At 39.8% G+C, this 23,995-nt stretch overlaps 1 protein-coding gene across 1 annotated transcript; it reads right to left on the reverse strand.

The window, feature by feature from the left end:
• Nucleotides 1–17,726: 17,726 nt before the first annotated feature.
• On the reverse strand, nucleotides 17,727–22,840 carry chst8 (carbohydrate (N-acetylgalactosamine 4-0) sulfotransferase 8). Its single transcript, XM_028575959.1, has 3 exons — nucleotides 22,795–22,840; nucleotides 20,361–20,398; nucleotides 17,727–18,965 (listed from the first exon to the last, which is right to left on the reverse strand). The coding sequence occupies exons 1-3, from the start codon at nucleotides 22,838–22,840 to the stop codon at nucleotides 17,727–17,729; spliced, it is 1,323 nt and encodes a 440-aa protein (XP_028431760.1).
• Between the last annotated feature and the right edge of the window lie 1,155 nt (nucleotides 22,841–23,995).

The following is a 23,995-nucleotide window of genomic DNA, read 5'->3' on the forward strand; positions in this document are numbered from 1 at the left end:
CATGTGTCATGATGGCATCAACCCGCAGCCTTGACTTATGCTTTACATTTACAATCATCCATCACAACGCTGTCATCACAACAGTCAGAAAACACGGATCCCGTCTTGAACGGTTTGAGCTCATCTGGCTCGTGTTTGTAACTCGTGATACGTACAGCATCCTCAAGGGCCTTTTTTCTGTCTGTAGCCATGTTGTTGAGACTAGTAATGGCCTGAGACTTAAACTGGAGTCCCTGTCCTTTTGTTGTGCACCGAGCTCCCTAACAAAACAGAGGAGGGACAGGGTTTGATGTGTCTTCTGAAGGCCTGCTGCTTTGTCAACACTGAGGCCTCCGCACTGACACTATGGAAGCTGAGCGCCTCAGGGTGACAGGGAGGGGAGGGAAGGGAGGGGTGGGTCACTGCACCCTGGTAAAAGAGAGACAGAGAGAAAGAGAGACAGACAGAGACAGGGAGAGAGAGAGAGAAAGAGAGGCGACGGGGGAAGGGTGCCAGCTAGTGCGGCCAGCGCTCAAGGCTAGAGTAGAGTGCTCTGTGTAGCAGACTGCCTGATAGGGACTGAGGCTGCTGGCTGATGACATTTTATGGTCACAACATGCAATCCCACCCAAAATCCAGTTTTCATACACTGAACGGTAGTGTTTTTTGTTGTTGTTACAGCCACACAAAGAATGACGCAGTTTTGTATGTCGTCATGTCCTTTGAGTTTTACTTATTTGAAACAGAACAGTGTGTGGTAAAATCTTTTCTAAAGTCGTACCATATGGAGGGACAATAGACTTGTATTGAAATAGTTGTGTAGCTTTTATTTAGCAAACATAAGAGCTTAAAAATCACTGCGCATAAGTAACTTATAAGCTTTTAATTGCACCTAATTGTGAAATGTAGACCGTTATTGTTGATAAATCAAGGCATAATCTGTGCTTAATGGATAAAAGTTAAGTATTTCCATTTAATGTTACTTTGTACTTTTACTCCACTACAGTCATCTGACAGCTACAATATGGTTACTAATTACTTTTCAGATTAAGATTTTACAAAAAAAAAACACATAAAAAAAATAGATATAGGTTTATAGCTACTATTTTAAAATACAATACATTGTTAAAGATTACACTAGTGGTTTACAGCCTTTTTGCAGCTACAACAGCAGTGCTACTCAGCAGGATTTGGAAAAACCTTTATTTTCAGTAGACTTGACTACTGTAACGGTGGCTTTTTTCTACAAAAAGTCTATCAGACAGCGACAGCTGATTCAAAACGCTACTGCTCTGGTCTGCGCTAACACCAAGAAGGTGAATCACATCACTCCAGTTCTGAAGTCTTTACACTGGCTTCCTGTGCTTCAAAGAATGGATTTCAAAATACTTCTGCTGGTTTATAAATCACTAAACAAAAATACATTTTGGATCTGCTTGTGAACTATGAACCACCCAGACCTCTCAGATCATCTGGGACAGGTTTGCTTGCCGTCCCCAGAATCAGAACCAAAAACGGGGAAGCAGCTTTCAGTTTCTATGTTCCACATATCTGGAACAAACTTCCAGTAAATTGTAGGTCGGCACCAACCCTTAGCTCTTTTAAATCAAGGCTGAAGACCTATCATTTTGATGTTGCCTTTTTTAACTCATTGTACTGCACTGTGAATTTTATTCCTGTATACTATCTATTTTTACTTTACTATACTTACCTTACTTATGCATTGATGCAACAGTATAAACAATCTAAGAATGCAATATACAGAAACATATCAGTAACAGGGGCCATTTTTTCTCCAGAATGAGTACTTTTACTTTTGTCTTTTACTTTTGTTTGAATGCAAGACTTTTACTTGTAATGGAGTATTTTTACAATGTTGTATTTACTTAAAGATATAATATGTAATATTTCTGCATTACCATGTCCAAAAACGATTTTACCTATGTTATATATATATTGTTGTGTACTTACATTGCATCAAATGTTTCCAACAATGTTCAAACCCAGAGAAATCTGTAATTGTAATCATGACACAGCAATGGCATTGTATAACCTTTGACCCCGCTAGTTGCTCTAACTTCTGGCAAAACATGGGAAACACCAGATGATACATTCGAGAGTAATTGTAAATCATGCAATGTCAAAGAATTATTCTCAGTAACAGTAATACATACTTTGTTTTCATTAATTGCATGCTACTTTGCAACACAGTGATACTGTAGAGACCTAATTTACTGATATGATATTTGAATATTGATCCAGCTTACTACAATGTGCTACGTTGACAAGTGGCTCATGCTAATGCTTGGTGGCTAAACCGGACCATAACGTTATTAGGTTACAACAATGTTCAACATCCTTATAAAGTTATTTTTTGTATGATTGTTTTAACAACGTTTAACAGTGCTGCGCTAACCCACAATTAAATTAGCCATGTAACGTTAGCTGTATAGGTAATCAATTGATCTAGTTAAACCTCAGTGTCGGGTGCTAACGATGCTAATGGCAGTAACTGAAAGTTTACTGATCTGTCGAGGAGAAACCGAGGCCACCACAACTGCCTTTTCCAATTGTACTGAAATATCCGAGAGGAGATGCACTGACGTAAAATATGATATTGTGGTTTAAGCTGTAAAATGTAAGCTTGCTTGCTCGCTAACCGGTTAGCTACCACCACAAATAGAATCAAATTAATTATGTTGGAAACACGGCAGCTATTTCATTAGAATGACATGACATGAAAAAATGTTATCAAACATAACATGAATATACTTGAATACATTAACTCGTCCATAAAAAGATACATTTTCATCTGCAATGGTGTTTAGCAATGAAGACAACAACTCCCATGATCCTATGCCACTTCACATGATTAATCATTTAGAGACCCCTAAGAAGACCCCTAGCAGCAGAAAATGATACATTATGTATAAGTAAAATATCTGAGTACTTCTTCCATCACTGGCTAAAAACTAATGTAATGTACCAGTGGTTGATATAATACAGCACCACATCCTATAAGTAGCATTTATCTGCATCATTTCCATATAACATCCAGAGCCAGCATCTTGGTTTTTGTTGCATATGGTGTTACAGGCCTGTTAACCTATGATATATCTGTTTTGTGCAGTGAATTACAGTCTGAATGTGTTTGCCGTCCTCCAGAGGGTAAGACACAGCCGAGCCTGGCTCGCCAGAGGCACTGATCTCTCCCGGGTTGGCCTGATGCAGGCTGAGATGCCAGAGCCCTGCAGACATCGCTTTCTCTCACCAACACTTTGTGTTAAGTGGCCATAAGTAACACTGGGTTACCATTGTGCATGCAACCAGAGTTTATTCTCTCACACATTATCATGGTTTACTCGTGAGTGTATGTGTGTGTCTCAGTGTTGCTTTCCCCTCTGTTTCAGCTCTGACCTCATCCTGTCAGTTTATACCTCTGATATGGAGCGTTACTCCACTTCTGTGAAGCCACTGCGTAGATGACTAGCAAAGCACTGTCAGCCATGAGATAGTTTAGATTTTCTTTGTCTGGAAGTATAAATCCAAGATTCAAAAGTCAATTTCCTGCGGTTGCTGTGTCTCAGTTTGAATTTAGAATTTGTTTTACTGTTAACTATGTGAAAATATTAAACACGTAAGCTTTTATTCCTGAAAATTAAAAACCATAAATGATCCCATACGTAGTTGAAGCTGCACTAATCAATCTTTTTATATTAACTGGATGAAATATTGTGGTGACAAACGCACAGTTATCACCTGACTCTGCAGTTCCCATTGTCATACGAAAGGTTTTAGCAACACCCCCCCCTTCCCCCCCCCCAAAAAAAAAAACCATCATCCACCTCGTACCCACCCACCTAAGGGTGAAACGTGCCACCCAAATAATTTTGAGAGCTAAAATGAGAAAATAGTAATGTATGGTTGGTGGTCTGGGATATAAGAAAGGACCCTAATGTAAAAGGAAATTAAACCTACGTCCAGCCTGGGAAAACAGACAAGTTGTGGGAGAAGGAGAAGGAGGAGGAAGAGGAGGAGGAGGAGGAGACGAAATCCCAATACAAGGCCAAGCTAACATTATGACTTGCGCTATGTACGTAGGCGCAGCTGGAGCAGCTGGCCTTTAGAGTCACCTCACGCTCAAAAGTCCAGTGGTGTAGCTGCTACAGTTTTTTAAACCAGATTTGTGTAACTCAGGCTTTTAAGTTATGTTGTGGCACTTTGCTTTTGCTTAAAGTGATGGTTTGGAGTATTTTCACCCTAGGGTCCTTTGCACCACGACCTCGAGCCAAACAACCCCCCAGAAGCTTTTTTCACCTGGGTCGAATATTGGGCGAGTTAGCGTTATCAGCTGAATAGCTTAGTGCAGGGGCTAATGGATCCAAGAGTGTATCTTGTACAAATAATGCCCAGAATCATGCCAAACTTCTACACTAGTATAAATCGGTTATGTACTCATAAAATGATGGATTGTAAAGTTTGTAATTACACCAGGAGTTTATTTAAATAACATTTGCCTGCTGGCTTCTGCTCTCTGCTGCTGCTGCTGCTGCTACCGGCAGTGCTTAGGGACGTCTACAAATTACAACACCGAAAAGAGATACAACAAAAATATTTATTTATTAACTTATTTTTTAAAAGTGCTGTAGTACAACTGGCAGGAGACAAGTTATAATTGAGGTAAGTTTGGAGAAACTACCTTATTTAATCATTAAATTAATAAATATTTTTGTTGTATCTCTTTTCGGTGTTGTAGCAGTAGTGTTTCATGAGTACATAACCTATGTGTACTAGCGTAGAAGTTTGGTATCATTTTGGGCATTATTAGTGGGGTAATGTACAAGATACACTCTTGGATCCATTAGCGTCTGCACTAAGCTATTCAGCTGATAACGCTAACTCTCCCAATGTTCGACCCAGGTGAAAAAAGCTTCTGGGGGGTTGTTTGGCTCGAGGTCGTGGTGCAAAGGACCCTAGGGTGAAATTACTCCGAACCATCACTTAAAGCAACATTATTTTGAACACTTTGCATTGGAAAATGTTTGTCGTTTTAGTTTGTGATTAGCAATTTTGTAATGTGTTGACAATTTGTTCTGGCCTCTGGGTGTTTGGGTTCACTCTCACCACTCTCATCAACACCATAGCAGACGTTTTTCAGCGAAAAAAGCTATGATAAATCCACAGTTCACAACCTGCTCGTCACAAAATGAAAACAATCCAAGTTAGCGACTAGCTGGTGAACATAGTGGAGCATTTAGCAGCTAAACAGCAAGATATTTTCCTCAGGAGTCAGTGGAAAGAAAAACACAGCCAAAAGGAGAGTGAATATTGGCCAGAAACATTTAAATACCGTAAAATCTAATATTGCTCTGTGGCCATTGCTTGCCAACACATTTACCATCCCAACTTTATAAGGTGACAATATGTCAAAGGTCTGTATACAGCTTGATCTCCAGTCCCATGGCTGAATAATTATTTTCTGCATGTTTAAAAAGTTATATTATTGAAATTAGTTTTACATTTTTCATACGATTTCATACAATTGGGGCTGTGCCTCAATCGGAAGGTTGGTCCTTTGATCCCAGGCCCTGCAGTTCCATGTAGAATTGTCCTTGGGCAAAACACTTAACCCCAAATTGCTCCCAGTCGGACCGGTCTGAATGTTTATCTGATGGGCTGGTGGCATCTTGTACGGCAGCCTCTGCCACAGTGTATGAATGTGTGTGAATGGTGAATGGTTCCTGTACTATGTTTAAAGGAATACGCCGACTTATTGGGAATTTAGCTTATTCACCGTAACCCCCAGAGTTAGGTAAGTCGATACATACCCTTCTCATCTCCGTGTGTGTTGTAAGGCTGTCTGACGGCGGCATCAGGCCAGCACAGAACATACAGGTGACTGGTTCCAGTAATCCTACTGCTCCGAATAAGTGACAAAATAACGCCAACATGTTCCTATTTACATGTTGTGATTTGTAGAGTCACAGCGTGTACAAAAAACAACGTAACATGAGACACAGCCATCTTCTTACAGTAAACAAACCAGGAACTATATTCTCAGGCGGAAGAATATAGTACTTTGGCGGAGTGATATGCTCGCAGCAAGCCTGTCTGAGAATATAGTTCCCGGTTTGTTTACTGTTAGAAGACGGCTGTCTCATGTTACGTTGTTTTGTACACGCCAGACTCTACAAATCACAACATGTAAATAGGAACATGTTGGTGTTATTTTGTCACTTTTGTCACAATTTGGAGCAGTAGGATTACTGGAACCAGTCACCTGCAGGATCTGTGCTAGGCTAAGCTAATGCTGGAGCCGTCAGACAGCGTTACAGCACGCACGGAGATGAGAAGGGTATGTATCGACTTGTCTTACTCTGGGGTTTACGGTGAATAAGCTAAAGTCCCAATAAGTCGGCGTATTCCTTTAAGCGCTTTGAGCAGTCAAGACTAGAAAAGCGCTATATAAATACAGTCCATTTACAATGAAATATCGATTTCAATATTTTTTATTTTGTTATTGGAGCTCAGTTAAAACCCTCCTGTGTTTCTTTACTATTAGTACTTTCAGGAAAAGTCCTCTCTCCTTGCAAACTCTAATTCTTGGGATTGATCATCACCACAGTCTAATGAATAACACCGCCACTGCGTCCTGGTCGGAATGAACTGCTGTGAGTCGACGTAGTGCACCTGCCTTCTGCCAGGCAGCCACAGAGCTGCAGCCACACCAGCCAGCCTACAGGCACTTCTAGATAACTCCTGTCTGATTAGCTCCTTAGGAGGACATTGTTCCAAAAGCAATTCACTAGACTCCCAGTATTAATTTAGTCCCGAGAGAGAGGCCCATCCATCGTAGGGAGGACGGGCCGCGCTCCGGGCCAACCCTACGGCCTGCTAATAGCAAGGCACCTCCTGGCCTGTCACTATAAGTGATAGTCTCTGCAAGTTTGTTGCCTCGTTGTGTGTTTCTCCCATCAGGCAGTGTGCCTCCCTCCCTCCACTTCTCTCTTTCTTTTTTCTTCCCTCTCTGTCAGCGGTGGTTCAGGGCAGGTGTCTTCTCTGTCATTTCCATCACTCACACTGCTTGACGAAGGGAAGACACAGTTCAGAACACGGTGGGAGCAGGGCGGTGATTCATTGAAAGCTCGCCTCTCCCCTTGAAAGGGAGCGTCAGAGAGAAACAGTGGCTGCCTTTTTTTTTGGAGAAGGGGGGTTGTTTGTGAGAGCTGCCAGCAACGAGGAAATGAGAGGAGAAACTGAAAATGTGCTTTCAATATTGCTGAAGCTCTGGAGGTTGCTCCAAAGTGAATAAAACTTGAGAGGTTGATGTGTTTTCTGATGTGTGATGCACCTTTATTGATAAAGAACCCAAGCTGTTTCAAACCAGCGGGGGATCCCTGCCGGTTTACGGAGAGAGCAAAGTGTTTTCCTCCTCCATGTTTGTTGTTTTTGTTTGAGAAGCAACACTGTGTGGTTAGGAATAGGTGAAGGAGACTGTGGCGTTAGGACAGCTGTATTCTTGTTAAAAAATACATCAAAACTCGGTTGGTTGGAGTGCTTTGAGGCCTGTTCACAAGTGGGGTTAAAGATACGAAAGGAAATTTGAGTTTGAGTTTGAGTTTTTATTTGTGGTGTTACTTCATGTTGCATTTGGGTATCTGTCTATCATTCTAAACATACTGTATGAACATATCTACCGGTCAAATGCAACTAAATGGCCAAATGTGTTAATGGAATACCTATTTTTTTCCATATGCTTACATTTGAAGGTTTTTGCTTAGCATCAAACTGACTGGTTAACCGAATTATAGTCTCGCTTTACCAGACCCCCCTCCAAAACGCGCTGAAGGAGGGTCTGGCTACTCCACATAGCATTTTGGGATGGGAGGAAAATGTGCTCTGGTTTCATGGCAATTCTTTAAACCAATCAGAATCATCATGGGCCGCTGCAAAATAGTCGTGCGAGAGAAAACTCAGATTGGACAGATAGTCTAGCTAGCTGTCTCAGTTTACCCTGCAGAGATCTGAGGAGCAGTCAAAGAAAGCTGAAGGAAACAGAAAATACATGCATCTGGCGGAATTTTCCACAGCACCGGAGCAATCCCGGAAGTGGAATGCGAAGGATATAGACTAACCGAATAGCAACCTGTAGTGTAGTGTAACAAAAACTCAGCTGGTATATTCTACACATCTTTTCTGCCATGCAATAGTTCCCTCTTTAAGTTACAGACACAGTTGCAAAATAGAGAGAATGTCAGTGGATTTCTCACAGTTCTTGGCAACTTAAATACTCAAAGGCAAGCAGTAACAACTACCTTTGTTCAGACCATGAGGGAGAATTCTAATATCTTGGCTGTTTCTTCTTGGTATTATTCATGCGGATCATTTGCTCTTCTAATACAAACAAGTGGGCTCATCGTGCTTTGACGTACTACATTACCAACTGGTGTGTAATGTCATCTGACTTTTCTTGCTCAGCCAAGAGAGTTGGCAACGTTGTTTTCAACATTGGAACGCTGCTCACTCAGTGTTGGAAGGCATTGTTAAGAACTAGTGATTGGCAATGCAACACAAAATCAACTGCGAAAGCTCACGCACCTTGTTCTCATGCCAACAAAAGGAATGACAAAAATGTTATTATTATTATTAGGTCTGTGAATAATTGATATATAACCTTTTCAACAGTTACATATCCACATAGTTCACTAGTCTCTATTGGGAAAATGCAACATTATTGTTTGTGTAAGTCTTTTCCGGATCATGTGTATGTGTGTGTTTAAAAAAAAAAAGTTTGACTGAATATGGTATATGTTTGTATTTTCTTGTCTGCTTTTAACACTCACCTCTGCGTACCTCCTTCCTCCTCCTGTCCATCAGCATCACCACCCAGATGTTCCCCTCAACGTTTGATGTGTTTTTACATTAAAAATACATCCACAATATGCTGTTATTACAGTTGGGGAAAAAGCCGAGCGGAGGATTATTTTGTCATTCCCGCTAGTTGTGTCAGCCAGGTAGAGAGATAGCTGCAAGATTAAAGAATCATTCGGCCCACAGCAGCTTGTGTGACTGGCTTCATTATAGATCCTGTGTTTATTGATTGGAGTTCATTAAAGCTGCTGCATAATTCATGTCAATTAGTTCATGTCATTGTTAATTAGAAGACTTGCAGTGGCTTTCATGGGTGTTTTAGAGTCAAAACAGAAGCATGACATGTGATGGCAGCAAATTGTGTACCAAGTACGTAGTAAGTGCACATTACTATATTACACCTCCATGTGCATGAAAGGGGACATCATTCTTCCGAAAGCAAAACCAGTGATAGGGTTTGTAATATTTCAGATGCAGTACTGCCATCATGTGGTTATCTACAATATGTCTACAGTATGACACAATACACAGCAGGGTTTTTACAGCTTTTTTTCAATATACAGTAATAACACAACTGCATTTTGTAAAAGGTTTGCCTCAGAGACACACATCTGAATTGTGTGAATTGTGAGTATGCAATAACAGTAGATTTAAATCATTCTTAAATGTTTCTGTCTGAACCACAGAGTGTCCAAGTTTCGAGCAGTTAAAACAGACAACAGTGTACAAATGGATGCGATTTATGGCATTGGAAGTTCCTGCTGCTGGAACGCATAAGGGAAAAAAAATTAAATAATGACAGATTGAGATTTAATTTCTCTGAAGACATTCACTTGATATTATCACCGGCTCCATCCTGCCAAATTATAGCTACATAAGTGCTTGTTTCCAGCATGAGCAGCGTGTCGATGAAAGGGGCCAGGCTAGTTAATCAAATGAGATGTTCGGGAAGCACATGTCGTCAACAGGACTTTGAGATTTTCCCCCTAAAATTATTTCCCACTTGTCATTTTGCTTTGCTTGATTAATAACAAAGCTCCAGCAAATCATTTTAATGAGGTTTATATCACTGAGAGATGTGTCTGGAGCGAGCTGCAGCGCTTCGCCAAAACAAACAAGGATATCATGTGAAAGGGGAAGAATTAACCTGGCATGAATGTGAATCAGAGAACTTTTGTATTTTATGCTTGAGGACATATTTTCTGCCTCTAAAATGTCGCCCCAACAAACACAGGAGTCAACCCCTAAAATTAGTTTTGTTCTGCTAATGACATAGGTGCAGTTGTTGCCATTCTAGACCGTGTGAGTGTGTGTAAGCAGCTGAGTATCTTTGTACTATATGCATGGTGTGTGCGCCTGTGAATGTTTGTGTGATAGAGCTCTGTCGTCAGAGAATCAGCAGAAACTTGTCATCAGCCATGTTAATGCTGGCTCGAAGGCAAACATGAAGATTAACTGAGGAACCTATAATAGTATACTTGAAAAAATGGAGCAAAGTCTCTTTTTTACAGTCCTCCCAACCAAGGCGAGGTTGTTTATCACTCTGGGAAGATGTTTGGTTGCCTGCCTTGTACGTCTGCTTTGGGCCCTTAAGCTGATTTAGCTACACAAGCACGTTCTCTTCAAAGCATGTCAAGATTTTCCACGCACACTAATGAGGTAAATGGATGGCTTTTGTTTTCTTCACAGTTTTAACTTCCCCCAAAGTGCTCTCATGACTTATACAAGAGCTGTTGCGGAAATCAGCCTTGAGCATTTAATCAAATTTCTAACTCTACAGAGTGATCAATTTGTGCTGCAATATTCATCTGCCACACAAGCATAAACACAATTGTCACGTTCACACACACACACACACACACACACACACACACACACACACACACACACCAACAAAAGAAATCTAGAAGTTGACAACATAAGAATATGTTCATAATCATTTTGGAAGGCAAAATGCTAGTATGAAAAAAATGCTGCTGTGACAGATTTCTGTCTCCCTTTTAAGTGTAGGTAGAGCGTGTGAGAATCATACAAATTAATGCATATTCAGGCACTATACGGTCTCTACTCTGATCTAATCGCGGAATGGAAATGAAGCAAATCATTTCTTTCAGAATAGGCACCACTTGGCTGCGTAGGATGGAAGAATAAAAGCACCAATTTGAAAGGCACTTAGATCTCAAAATGAAAAGTTTCACTTCCACACATGAAACGGCGCTGACAGTTATTTCCAAATGTGTGGCTTTGTGAGGTGATGTGAGGTTACTTACCCTCTTGGGGAAAAATCCCAACTGGCTTCTTTTTATGTGCATATTAAAAAATAAATGTAAAGTTTAGAAAAACAGGACATAAATAATATGCAGCAAAGGTCAAAAAGTGGTGGGTTAATATTTCTCCAGATATGATGCACATGCCTCAGTGTAAGAAGACAAGTGTTGTGAATCCCTGGTGATAATGCGTAAAGTCAAGTAGTTTTGCTGTGGTGCTGTGAAAAAGACATGTTATGCTAGGCTGGCGCACCAGTTTTCGGTGAACAAGGTAACATAGTGAACTACTGAAAATGTTAGGTGAAATCAGTAAAGCATTTCTACTGGTTAAAATGACATGATATGCAATTCAAGCACAACCAGAAAGAAGGACATTTATGGATATATACATATAGTTACCAAGGTAGCATGTGTACATTACAAATGATCCCACTTATTTAAGTTATTGTTGATAAGTGTATATTGTAAGTATTGCATAGTTTTCTTCTCTCATTTATGTTGTCTTTTTTTCTTTGCTCTAAGCTGCTGAAAGGTTAACATTTCCTGCTGGGATTAATAAGGTACTGTATCTATCTATCTATCTATCTATCTATCTATCTATCTATCTATCTATCTATCTATCTATCTATCTATCTATCTATCTATTTATCTGTATATCTATCTATCTATCTATCTATCTATCTATCTATCTATCTATCTATCTATCTATACATAAGATACTGTAACTGCACAATGTTAAATCTGATGAATAATTCTGGTTAGTGACTCTTACCTGGTGCTACAGTGGTTTTAAAATGGTTTATGAATACCTCTAAAGTCACGAGTTGTTTCACATGATTTTTGCTTACTAAATCCTGTACTCGAGCTGTTTTCTGCCTTGCTTGTGTTGTGGTTTAATACACGTAACAAAGTCAATAAAAACTCCATTAAGCTTTACTATAAGTTTCACTATTTTATGACTCCCTGTTATGTGAAAGACTTATTTGTACTGCTGATCCCAGAGAGAATCAACCCCGTAAGTCTGCAGCTCTGTACCTTTCAGCCACTTGCTCATGCACCTGCACATGGTTTTGGCTTCCCAATTTGTCTGGTTGAGTTGCTTGACACCCACATTTGATTTACGTTAACTGTAGAGTGAAAATTGGGGAAGAGTGAAAGTAAAGGAGCCTGCAACAGTCGAACATCTAGCAAGCAAAACGTATCTGGCCTTCTTTGCTCAGTGAATAGACCTTCAACAGAGAGGACTCCAATGGGATCCTCATGTTGCTTTGATTCTGCTGGATGTATGAGTAACATTAAACAAGACTTAGTGTCTGCTAACATGTTAGTCATCATAAGATCTTGAAATTATGATAGTAAAAGGCTAGCGTTAGCACCAATGCTAAGGAATCATTCACTGAGGAATCAATCACAGAGCAGGCAACAACAACGGTGAGTCTTCAACACTGTCTTTGTTGTGACTATAAAACGTAATAGTTAGAAGCAGAACTGGAAAATTGAAAACTGTGCTGCTATTGTTGCTTCTCTTTACTCCCTCATATAAAACCAACAGCTGGATGAAAGAAGTAATTCTCTGGGATTCTTCAAAGGCCATCCTGGGAAATGTTGGAAACCACAACATGAAGTAGAAGTAGGCGAGGCAGACTGAAGGAACAGGGTGCAAATTATCACAAAATCCCCCCCGGCGAACAACACAGACTGATGACACATAACAATCTTTTAAAGTGAAATTGAAACCATTTACTTGGCAGCAAACAATTTTTAAAAGCTAGTCTTGTCAACATTAGATACAGTACGTTGCTCTATTATCCCTGTGATATCTTTAGTTGTTGAGTATGAATGAGAAATAAGTAGCTTACCGCTACTGACCTATGATTTCATTTCATGATTCCTTTTTTCATGTTTCCTTTTTTAACAATGACATTTTAGAGTTACCACTCGCTGCCAATTGGGGCTGTCGGCAAATAAACCTGCTCTGTGTAGCTTTATAACTCCCATTCCAGACTGTCCTCACCCACAACATTTTTATCAGAATACAGCATGAAAACAATCTGCTTAAAAATATAGGAAATATTGTATGGGATAGAACTATGGGGTGCCGTTTGTAAAGCGGCTCACGTTGAAAATAACAGCAACATTTTGTCACATTTAGCTTCAAACAATGTTTAAAAAACTGGTATGAATTTTTGAGGGTCACTTTTTTACACATTTACAATAATATTTGTCAACTTAGAGATATTTTATATAGTTAAATCCAAATATTCAGTGTTACACCTAAATGTTAAATGTTAAATCTAAATGCTAAATCTAAATGCTAAATCTAAATGTTAAATCTAAATATTAAGTCTAAATCTAAATGTTAAATCTAAATCCTAAATCTAATTGTTAAATCTAAATCTAAATGTTAAATGTTAAATCTAAATGTTTTGGGTGAAACTAAATATTTAACTAATATGTAAATTCAAATGCATCTCGAAACATTTTTTAACATTTAGATTCAACATTTAGATTTAGATTTACTATTTAGATTTAACATTTAGATTTAAATTTAACATTTAGATTTATAGCATTTAGATTTAACATTTAACATTTAGGTGTAACATTTATTATTTGGATTTAACTATTTAAAATATCTCTAAGTGGACAAATATTGTTGTAAATGTGCAAAAAAGTTTTATACCAGTTTTTTAAACATTGTTTGAAGCTAAATGTGACAAAATGTTGCTGTTATTTTCAGCGTGAGCAGCTTTACAAACGGCACCCCATATAGAACAACAGAATGTAATTCTGCTAAAAAAAAATCATATAAAATATCACATCACATAAAATATCACATTCATTATTAATTTCACTTTCTTAACTTTCATTTTAAACTAATTGTATATCCAAATACAATACACATTTTCTTTGAACTCTATACTATACTATTGGCTCAGTCTGCCACTTTTAAAAAACAACAATTCCAGTGCTAGTTCCTGATATCAAAATTTTGGATAGTCATCATGGAAATATGAATTGGTCATGTGACAAGAGCTGGGAAGATTGGCAGAACAGGCAGCCAAGTGACAGTACTCTGATTCAATGAAATCACAATTGTCACATTCAAAGTCAAAGTCTCTTTATGACAGCACTCTAACCCAATGCAAGTCATCCGGATCATCATGCCTACAAGTCAAGTCCAAGTCAAGTCTCAAGTCATTTTTTTTTGTCAAATCACCAAGTCTGAAGTCCACATCTCTGACTACATGGATTGGCACATATTGTTGAAAAGACTTTCATAGTTCGCAGACAATGTATTTTACTTTTCCTCCTGCACCACCATGAGGTTTACATTTGTGGCTTTAAGTGAAATGTTTCAACAACTATTGGATGGATTACCATGGCATTTGGTACATCCATGCCCCCCTCAGGATAAATTGTAACTTTGATGATCCCCTGATGTATCATTGAGCACCAACATCAGGTTAAAATTTTAACTTACTTTGGTTTAAATACCTGTAAAAGCAGTGGCATCCCATCAGCTGCACTATGTACTGAACATGGTAAACATTATACCTGACATCAGCGAGTTAACATTGTCATTGTGAGCATGTTAGCATGCTGGCATTAGCCTTTAACTCTAAACACTGCTGTGCCTACAGGCTCCCGGAGCCCAAAGCACTGCCACACATTTAAAAACATAAGAATGAAGAAGTCACAAATACAAATGTACACACAAACAATGAGCCAAAGGCCAAGCTTTGCACTACTGATTCTTATCCTTGAGCTCATTAGGTTATTAACTGACTCTCCAAAGTTCAGAAACTACACTGGACTTAAGACAACCAAACTAACAATGCAACTGCAAGAAAACACGCATTAAAATGCTAAAGACAATTTATTAGTAGACACTCATTAGTCAGAAATAATAATCTCCTGAAGAATGTCTTCCTGAAATACACCATTTGATTGGCAGTGTAAAATAAGGCAAAGGGCTTAAGATCATACACTTTTACACCAACAATAAACAGTTATACATTCACTTGTTACTGTAATTATGCTTTTGATAAATCTGTCCATACACCCACATACCAAGAAAACTTTATTAGCAGGGGGGGGTGGGGGGCAGGGACGGACAGAGTTTTAGCATAGTAATACTCAGCATAATGCAGTAGCTGTTTTGGCCAGATATTGTCTATACCTACATAGAATCCGACCACAACCTAAACAAAGATTTTGGAATTGCAAAAGCCAACACAGTATACTGACAAAGTTCAGACAATTACCATCATTGTGAAACGTTACTACCACCAAAATTGTTAAAGGTGTTCAAAAGTTGGTTATAGTGTGTATAGATTTAAATAATATAAATTTCCCCTTACTCATAGGCAAATATGTCTCTTTATAAAGTATTTTGTTACATAAAACACATTTTCAGTGAGCTGCAAAGTGTATAGCTGAATAGTGACTGCTACTTTATAGGAGACTAGCCATAGGTTGTTGTAGCATCAGAATAAATACAGTTCATCTTTGCAATGCGCCCTCTTTAAAAATACACTGCTACCCACTTTGGTTGTAGCCAGACTTGTTATTTTGATTTAAATTGGTTTTACTCTGTATTTTGTTTATTAAAAGGTATTTCTGTGTAAATGTAAGTATTTATTTGCAACAGTTATTTTGGTGTCACAGTTATCATGTGTATTCACTTAAACCCAGCGTTCTGTCTGTGATTATCTGGTGAATGGGTCCGAAATATAGCAGTAAAGTAATGTTACACACAGGATAGTCTACCCTTAATTTGTGTCTTTTAGCAATGTGTGCATGTTTCCAAAAGATGCAGGAAAAAGATTGCAAAACATCTACAGCTCTTTCAGTACCACACACACGCACATAGAGGAGTTGCTATGGGTAAAAATGTCATTAGCCAGGATGAGTAACTAAGTGGAATGCAGCTCATCTGTACAGGGTCTATTATCATATAGAGAGACCAAAACAGAAGTAATTGAAGAGCTAATTTCCAAAAATGTATGCATCCATTTTCATTAAAAACAATATTTAACTACCTCTAAAGCACCGACTGGTATCAATTCATCAATCAAACTATTTCAGTTATCTTCTTTCACTTTAAATGGCACCGCAAAGGTTTTTCAGTCATTTAGTTTCTTGAGAGTAATACTTCTGGTTTTCAGCTGGTGGATATTTTATTTTGGAAAGTAACTCTTCTGTTACACAACAACTCTACAGAACAAATGACATCAAAAAGTAAATAAAAATACTTTCACCATAAGCACTGAATATATATTTTAGAAATACATAGAAAAATATATAGTCATCTGAATGCCCATTATACTTTGTACAATTGTACACAGTAGTGTCCGAAAAAAGCCTATATGGTGATGTGGAATAGATGTGATAAATACAGACGCTATGGAGTTACTGAAAGTTTGAGATTCGTACGTGATAGCAGTTCAGGCGGTGTTTAGTGTGATAGATGGAGAAGTTTGGGCACCCTCTTTTCATTTTCTCATCCTCAAAATGTCCAAACCATACATTTGTAGACGGTCATAATACAAAGTCTTATCATCTGCTTTTGTGTTGTTTTTTGTTGACTTTTACCAATTTGCTTGCCAACTCCATCAACAGGCTCTAAAACGGAATGATTAGTAAGTCTTTAACATTGACAGGCATTAGGAGGCATTGTCAGCAACACTTTGTACCCTGCAAATACCTGGATGTCCTCCCAACAAACCTAACCAACAAAGTTAGAAATACAAAAATGCTACAATAAGTGCACACAGCTTTAGAGTGGGCAACACTTGACACATTTTAAAGATTTATACAATATATAGTTTTTAATTTAGCTATGGTTTATGTTTAGTAAAACCATTTACATGAAATATCTGTATTAGTATGCACTGATACATAGAGGTATACTGATGCCTAACCTGCTGTAAGTCAAATAGTAAATGCAAATATATCAAATAAATTCCAGATGAACAAATCGCAGTACATGGTGGTGATCATTACTTGATCTTTATCTGAGGTCAACCAAGGACTAGATAAACTATTCATAAATGTGATATCATTATTTTAAAGGTAGGTTATAGGGACTTACATAACATACTGTTCTGTATAGTGAATTCACTTCTGGCACTTCTTTAGCAATGTGATTAGAACCTATATTAAAGTGCACCCAGGTCGTGCCTATGTTAAACCAAACCATAAAACACATATGCAAATCCTATTTGACTTACAGTAAGGCATACCGTAATTTAAATCCAGTTGAACAATAATACACTTGTTTTTTAGAAGCATAACAATTATAATTTTAATATTCTACCTCACCATGTGCTAGCATTGAATACATAACCAATTACCATTTCAGGCCAATTTAAAATATTTGGAATCACATGAACCTTTTCATCTCATCTCATATTTGTCTGAAAATGAAGATTATCTGGTAGAAATGTATCCATAAAAAGCAAAATCAGAGGAAGTTTAGTTTCTGATCCGTCTGCTTTGATGCAAAGATCCATGTGAGCATGCAAGTTAGCATCTTGATGTTAATACTATCATGGTAGAGATGTAGACGTGAAATGTCACTGTGATTCAAGAGTTGATTAGAGTCAGTCAATATAAATCTTTAAAAGGCTTGGTGTAGTTAAACATCAGATAGTCTGTGTAGTAGAAGTCATAGATTCGCTGTCTCTCCAACGTGCTGACCTGTGAAAAGTATTTTTCTGTGATCTCCGTAGAGGTTCTCTTGTCAGCTGGGTTCCTATCTTTAAAACTGGGCAGCTTGACGTTGGGTGGTGCCCCAGTCAATCGCAGGAGAAAGTTGGACTCTTCCTCCATGCTCTCAAACTTGCCGATGAAGTCATAGTTTATGAGACAAGGGTTGCAGAGCTGGTTTGCCTGCTCCCAGTGGATGTCCATTCCCACGGGCCGGTGGACATCCAGCAGGTACTGGACAAACTCCTTGAACGTGACCCCATTGCCTGTCTTTAGGGCCTCAGCGGATGGGTTCGCCCTGTACTTGGAGATGATGGGTTTCCCAAACAGGTTGTGGTAGTAGTCGTTAGGATTTTCAAACTTGTCCCTATAAGCTGACACTATTCTCTCTAAAGGCTCTCGGACAAACATGACTTTGGTGTAGGTCTCCAGACGGTGCATGACTCCCTTGTGGTCAAAGGTTCTAAGCTCCCTGAGATGGTTGCCGTCATGTACTGTGTCGTGTTTAATGCTCTGAGCATTGGGGGCCATGCCTGCCAGCACCATCAGGGTCCTCTTCCAGTTGGAACAACCCGCCTTTGGCACCTGGCAGTACAACAACTTGTACTTGTCCTCCACAAAGAGGTTTTTCACATGATGACCTGTGATGGTCTTGGAGATGTTGCTTTTGTACTTGGCACAGATTTCCTTCATCAGTTGCCGGCGTGCAACCTGAATATCGGCGAGCTTTTTCCACCTGTCAAGGATGGAAGAGCCAGAGACAGAAGGGGAGGAAACTGAGGATGAGGAGGAGGAAGAAGAAGAGGACAAGGGAGAAGAAGGGGATGAGGAATCCTTTTTGGTGGTGTGATGGATTGGAGGACTTGTTTTCAGCAGTTTGCGGTGTCTTTTAGAGACATGAAGGGAGGTTATGTCCTGCTCCCGAGACCAAGTGGTGAGCATCTGTCTGTTCTGCTCTCGAGACCCAGGGATGGCCGTCTGTCTACTCTGCTCCAGGGACCCAAGGGTGGCCGCCTGTCTATTCTCCTCAAAGTGTGGGAACTGCATTGGAGGGATTGGGCTGGACAAGATGTCTTCTGTTTCTTGTAACTGATAATTATCAGATTTGCCTCTGTCTTTGTCTTGCATGGAAAGAGTCTACAAAACAAAAACAAGACGGGTTGTAGTAAACAGTAGCAGATATGTGTTCAGATCAAACAAACAGCAACATTTTCAGATGAGAACAAGGATATATGTGCAAGAAAATAGAATTTATGCTTTGTACCTAATGGGGTGGTAAATCTGAGCTGTATTACCAGAAACAACCGTCTTCAGTAGTCACATAGGCCACTTGATGGTGCTGTTTCACTACACCTTAAACAAAGTTCAACTAACTTTGTGACACACAAATGTCACACACTACCCGGTGCCATCCATGACCTATCAATAAACTGAGCTCTAACATCAAATAAATGTCTTATAAACACTTAATGGGGAATGTAAATTAGAATCATCTACTGCCTAATTACCATCAGATGATGCCCAAGGCCATTATGCATTCTGACATTTTATTTCAATTAAATGCTGTAATGGCATCATAAAGCCAATGGACTGCATGTATAATTTTAATTTTACAACAGACAAGGTGATGAGACCATTATGAATCCTGGCTCATCCCCCTCCTGACTTAAATGGCCATATTCGTTCATCTGCAGGGACAACTGCAGGAGGGGGTGGTTCCTCCCTGTCTATTTAATGTGCGAGGCAAGCACGGGGCAGCAACCTATACACCAGACATCACGTACTTCAGGGTTTGCACTGATGCAAGTCTCTCCTTGGTGCTGATGATCACAGCAGAGACGAGTGCAAGCAGGGGTCAGCTGAGAGCAGATACGGTAGTACGCTCGCTGCATGTCTGACATAGAAACCTTGTTTATGGATTGTCTTGGAGTCAAACAAGATGTTGCTCTCTCTTCTAATCTCATCACATTTTTAACCCCTGCAAGTGTTTATTCAAACCTTGAAGCTTTAATTTAGTTTTGTTCGGGCACAAGAGAACAATTCCCTACAAACTTATTCTTGTGCAAATAACTGTCTAACAATACAGGAACTGGCTTCGAAATGCAGAGCTTTACGGGTACCAAGGGATGGATAATCATAGTTAATTGTTACTGTTATCCAGTAGCTATTAATGCTGGAAAAGCCTAATGTAATGAATGAGATTCTTTGTTTACACATGCTGGTTCGTTATTCTTCAATAATGGATATAAACTAGTCAACAAGATAAATACAAGAAAGAAAGCTTGAACTGTGGTTGAAGAAAAAAAAAAAAAGGTGTGATTACACTTTGAGGAACCTAGGCCTTGTTCGACTTGGACCGTTTACTCAGTAAAGTCTGACTGGCTGAATGCACAGTGTGAGGTCAGCCTCTCTACACAGATACTATCAGACACACTGAGAGGTACAAGGCTGACAATCACTTTTTTTGCAGTAGATAACAGTTGGGAGCAACCTGTGGATCTGTGTTTTGGGAGAATTGGAGTAAACATTTACCTCTCTGGACTGCCGTTGAGTGCTTCCAAGCTTCACGCCTGGGGAAAGAGAAGAGAAAAGAGACAAGAAAATCAGCACTTAAGTAAACAACGTTTATTTTTGTCCTTGTAGAAAAGAGTTAGGCGCCTCCAATGCATCAGAGGCTCCCAATTATTTAACGTTTCCTATCACTTAGTAGACTGCTTTTGATCCCCAGGATAACCACCACTGCGCTACTAGTCCACAGAGGAAAGACAGGTAGCTCAATGTGTGTAATGAGCATCCACAAGCATAACAAGTTGGTAAATGAGTTGTGCTCCCAGTAGCAAGCAGTGAAGACGAGACAGGGGAAACAGCACAAGAAAGAGAGGGAAGGAAGCAAGGAAGGAAAGGAGGAAAGACAGAAACAGAGCCAGCAAACCAGCAAATAGAGAAGATGTAGTTTGCAGACCAGAGGAAAGACAGGAAGACAGAGCAAGAGAAATATGCAGTTTGCTAAATTTCTAGAGGACAGCAAGAGATTGATAGAGACATACAGATTGGTTTTGTGGCAGACTGGCAGCCTTGGGGACAGGTAGTAGGTATTGGCAGATGTGTGGCAGCCGGACAGACGACGTGTTTAGTGGTCTGTCTCCAGCTGGACATCTCCTTTACTTGGGTCCCCCCATCCTGCTGATATATAATCAGGCTGACAGCTCTGAGTGGGGCTGCATGGCTGCTGATGGGGGGAGTGAAGACACCTCTGCCTGAGTGGCCTGTCACTTCCAATTTGAGGGTGGAAGTGATTGGAACCTGCACAAGGGGTGCGGGGGAGGGCTGTTGATGCAGGCCACAACCTTGCCTAAGTGATGAGATCTGCAGAGCCCTATCTCACACTTAAACACGCCTCAGTGGGGAAGGAATAGAACGCGTTGCCCAGATGCAATGTTGTTTTAGATTAGTATGCGCTGGAGAGCTCTTTGCTGCTGTCCGGCTCTGTGTGGTGAATCTTCTTCTTGTCTCCGTTCTTCTGAACGAGACACGGGAGGAAGAGGCGGAGGAGGAAAACGAAAGGGGAGTGGGCTAAAGAGGTGGCGTGTGACATTTTTTAATCTTGTTTGGGTGTTGCTGTGCTATTTGATCTCCTAACCTCCAAATAATAGCTCATGTAGGTTGTGCATCTTTTGATATCAGTTTACATTTGCACATCATGTGAAACACATGAATATTTATCACAACACGCACAGATGCCATTGCCAGGGAAACGCGTCCACTGCAGCAACGGTCAGTGTCTGCTGTTCTAAACTGATGGAGCGGCACGCGAGCCCCTTGTAGCCCTGACTATCTTGTCAAGATACACGCTTAGTTATTGATCTTGAACAACACATTCAAGGTGGTAATTGAAATCTCCAAAGGTTTAATTGGTTCCTTCTAAGAGGTGTTTTATCTGGCCGTTGTTACAAGTTTGTCACAGCTGTTGATATCAATACTGTCACACTTTCCCATTCAATGTCACACTTTCAAGCAGAGTAACATTTTAAACCCTTTATTGTGCCAGGTCTGCTGAACCACTGACAGTTCTGCATACCTGAATTTTTCAGGACAACAATGTTTGATGCAATACATGTATTTAGTTGAATATTTGACATGTATTTATATCATTTATTCAAAGGGAAAGGCTTTAAGAAACAGGAAAAAGGTTCAACTAGATTGAAGCCCAAGGCATTGAACTGAGAATACAGGGCACTCATTTGTTCTGTGACAACTGTGTCTTGTTAAAGTTGTTTTGAAAATGAATCTGACATGGCTTGATTTGATTTGATAAATCTAGGCTTCAAAATCTGTTACAAAAAGTGAATGAATTCTGGCTCTGAAAATGCATCACTCTCTCAAGTAGGGAGCCCATATTACATTTCATGAGAGGAACATTTTTCCAAGATCGAGGACAACTGAAACAAGTAATATAACAATGTAAACTGAATTTCAGGGGGGATTTGTAAACATAATTTTCGCTGTAGTATCTATTTGGTTGAGGGTAATAGTTGCTGTTTGATTGCAATTTCACACTCAGTCAATTCCACTCAGTATAACTATGTTATTGATTTTTACTGCTGCGCGTTGAAACAGTGATAAATTGTGAAGACTGAGGTTTCATCCTGTGAGATGCAGACAATTAATCATTGTAATTCCACATATAGATGTAGTAGCTACAGTAGCCATGTTTGTTTTGAAATCATTTTGTAAATAATCTAATAATGCAATATTAATGTTTCTCCCAAGGTATAATTTGGAAGTTGGCTGCGAGGCGTTAGAGGTTTTTGCACAGAGATGTGTGGTTACTGTATACTGCAGCATTCACAAAAAGGATTCTCTGCAGCCCTAATGGAGATATCTATCTATAAATGGGTGTTACCGCCTTTGACTCTTTTCCTGCTTCCAGTGTTAGCTACATGATTGCTGGATATACCAAACTTACTTTTCTTCACTTCCCTGGAGCACGAACGGATAGCTGAAAGGAACATTGCGACTGTTGTGGAATAAGGTTGGCGGAAAAAAAGGCCCTACGCTTTTCCGTGTCTATTTTTTCGCCAAGAGGAAACTCAACAAAAAGCCGTTTGCCAACACTAAATACCAAGGGGGGGAAGAAATCTCCATCATGATGAACAATGTATTTTATTTAATTTTTTGGTGTGTCATTGCTTATTACTGCTTTGCATGGTTGCATGTTTCAAGAAAATGGCTATAATCTGTAATGCTTCGGTGTATTGTGTTGTTTGCACGGCTTCATGTACTGAATGTGGGTACTGTTGATGTGTAACTTTACTAATGTCTTGCTGCTTCCTGTCACTCTGCAAGGCTTCTTGAGAAAGCTTGTTTTATGGTCTCTCATTGACGTCTGTCTGTACATTTTAACCTGTGTTAATGTCTCGTTGTTTCGTGTTGCTCTGGTCTCCAAACATCTGGCCAAAGGATATGGCACATTTACAGAAATGTTGATTAATGTGTCTTGTCCTTTATACATAAATGAAAATGAAGTATATCAAAAGAGCTCCTCTGATAACTTCTGCTTTGATTTTCAGGTATTACCCTTTCATTTTGCCGATGACGGAAGCTGATTTAAAAGCAGAGTTGGCTCTCGAGCCTCATCGTCCTCTGTTGCCCTCTAAAGTAACCTTGAGCATCCACCTCCGTCTCGGAGACAAAGCCTCTGAATATTCATGCAGACGACCCAGCATTACTGCAAGGATCCATATAAGCAAGGGCCACATCATTAGCGCATCCATTATCATCCTTCCCTCTCAAAGACCCTTGTACAACTTTTTAACAGAGACACACATCAAACATCCTTTTCCCGGCCACTGCCGCCGAGGAGGAGCAAAGGATAAAAACAATGTGAAATAATGAGCTTATTAAGTAAAGGATTGTGGGTCCTATGTTCTGCGAAAAAATGGCAAACGCCTGGTGTTAACCGGAGACAGCCCAGGAGGGTGCTAGAAACCAGACAAGGCGTGTCCTCTTCCAGCCAGCTACTGCGACTAGGCAGCCATCGCTGCTCCACCATAAACCTTTCATTAGTCATGCAGCACACTGAGCCACTGTGACCCCAACTAGCTGCACTCCCCTCTCTACCCAACAAACCACCCACACCTGCACTCTGCACACACGCTCCTCCTCCA

This window comes from Perca flavescens, chromosome 1, assembly GCF_004354835.1.
Source record: "Perca flavescens isolate YP-PL-M2 chromosome 1, PFLA_1.0, whole genome shotgun sequence".
Taxonomy (NCBI): Eukaryota; Metazoa; Chordata; class Actinopteri; order Perciformes; family Percidae; genus Perca; species Perca flavescens.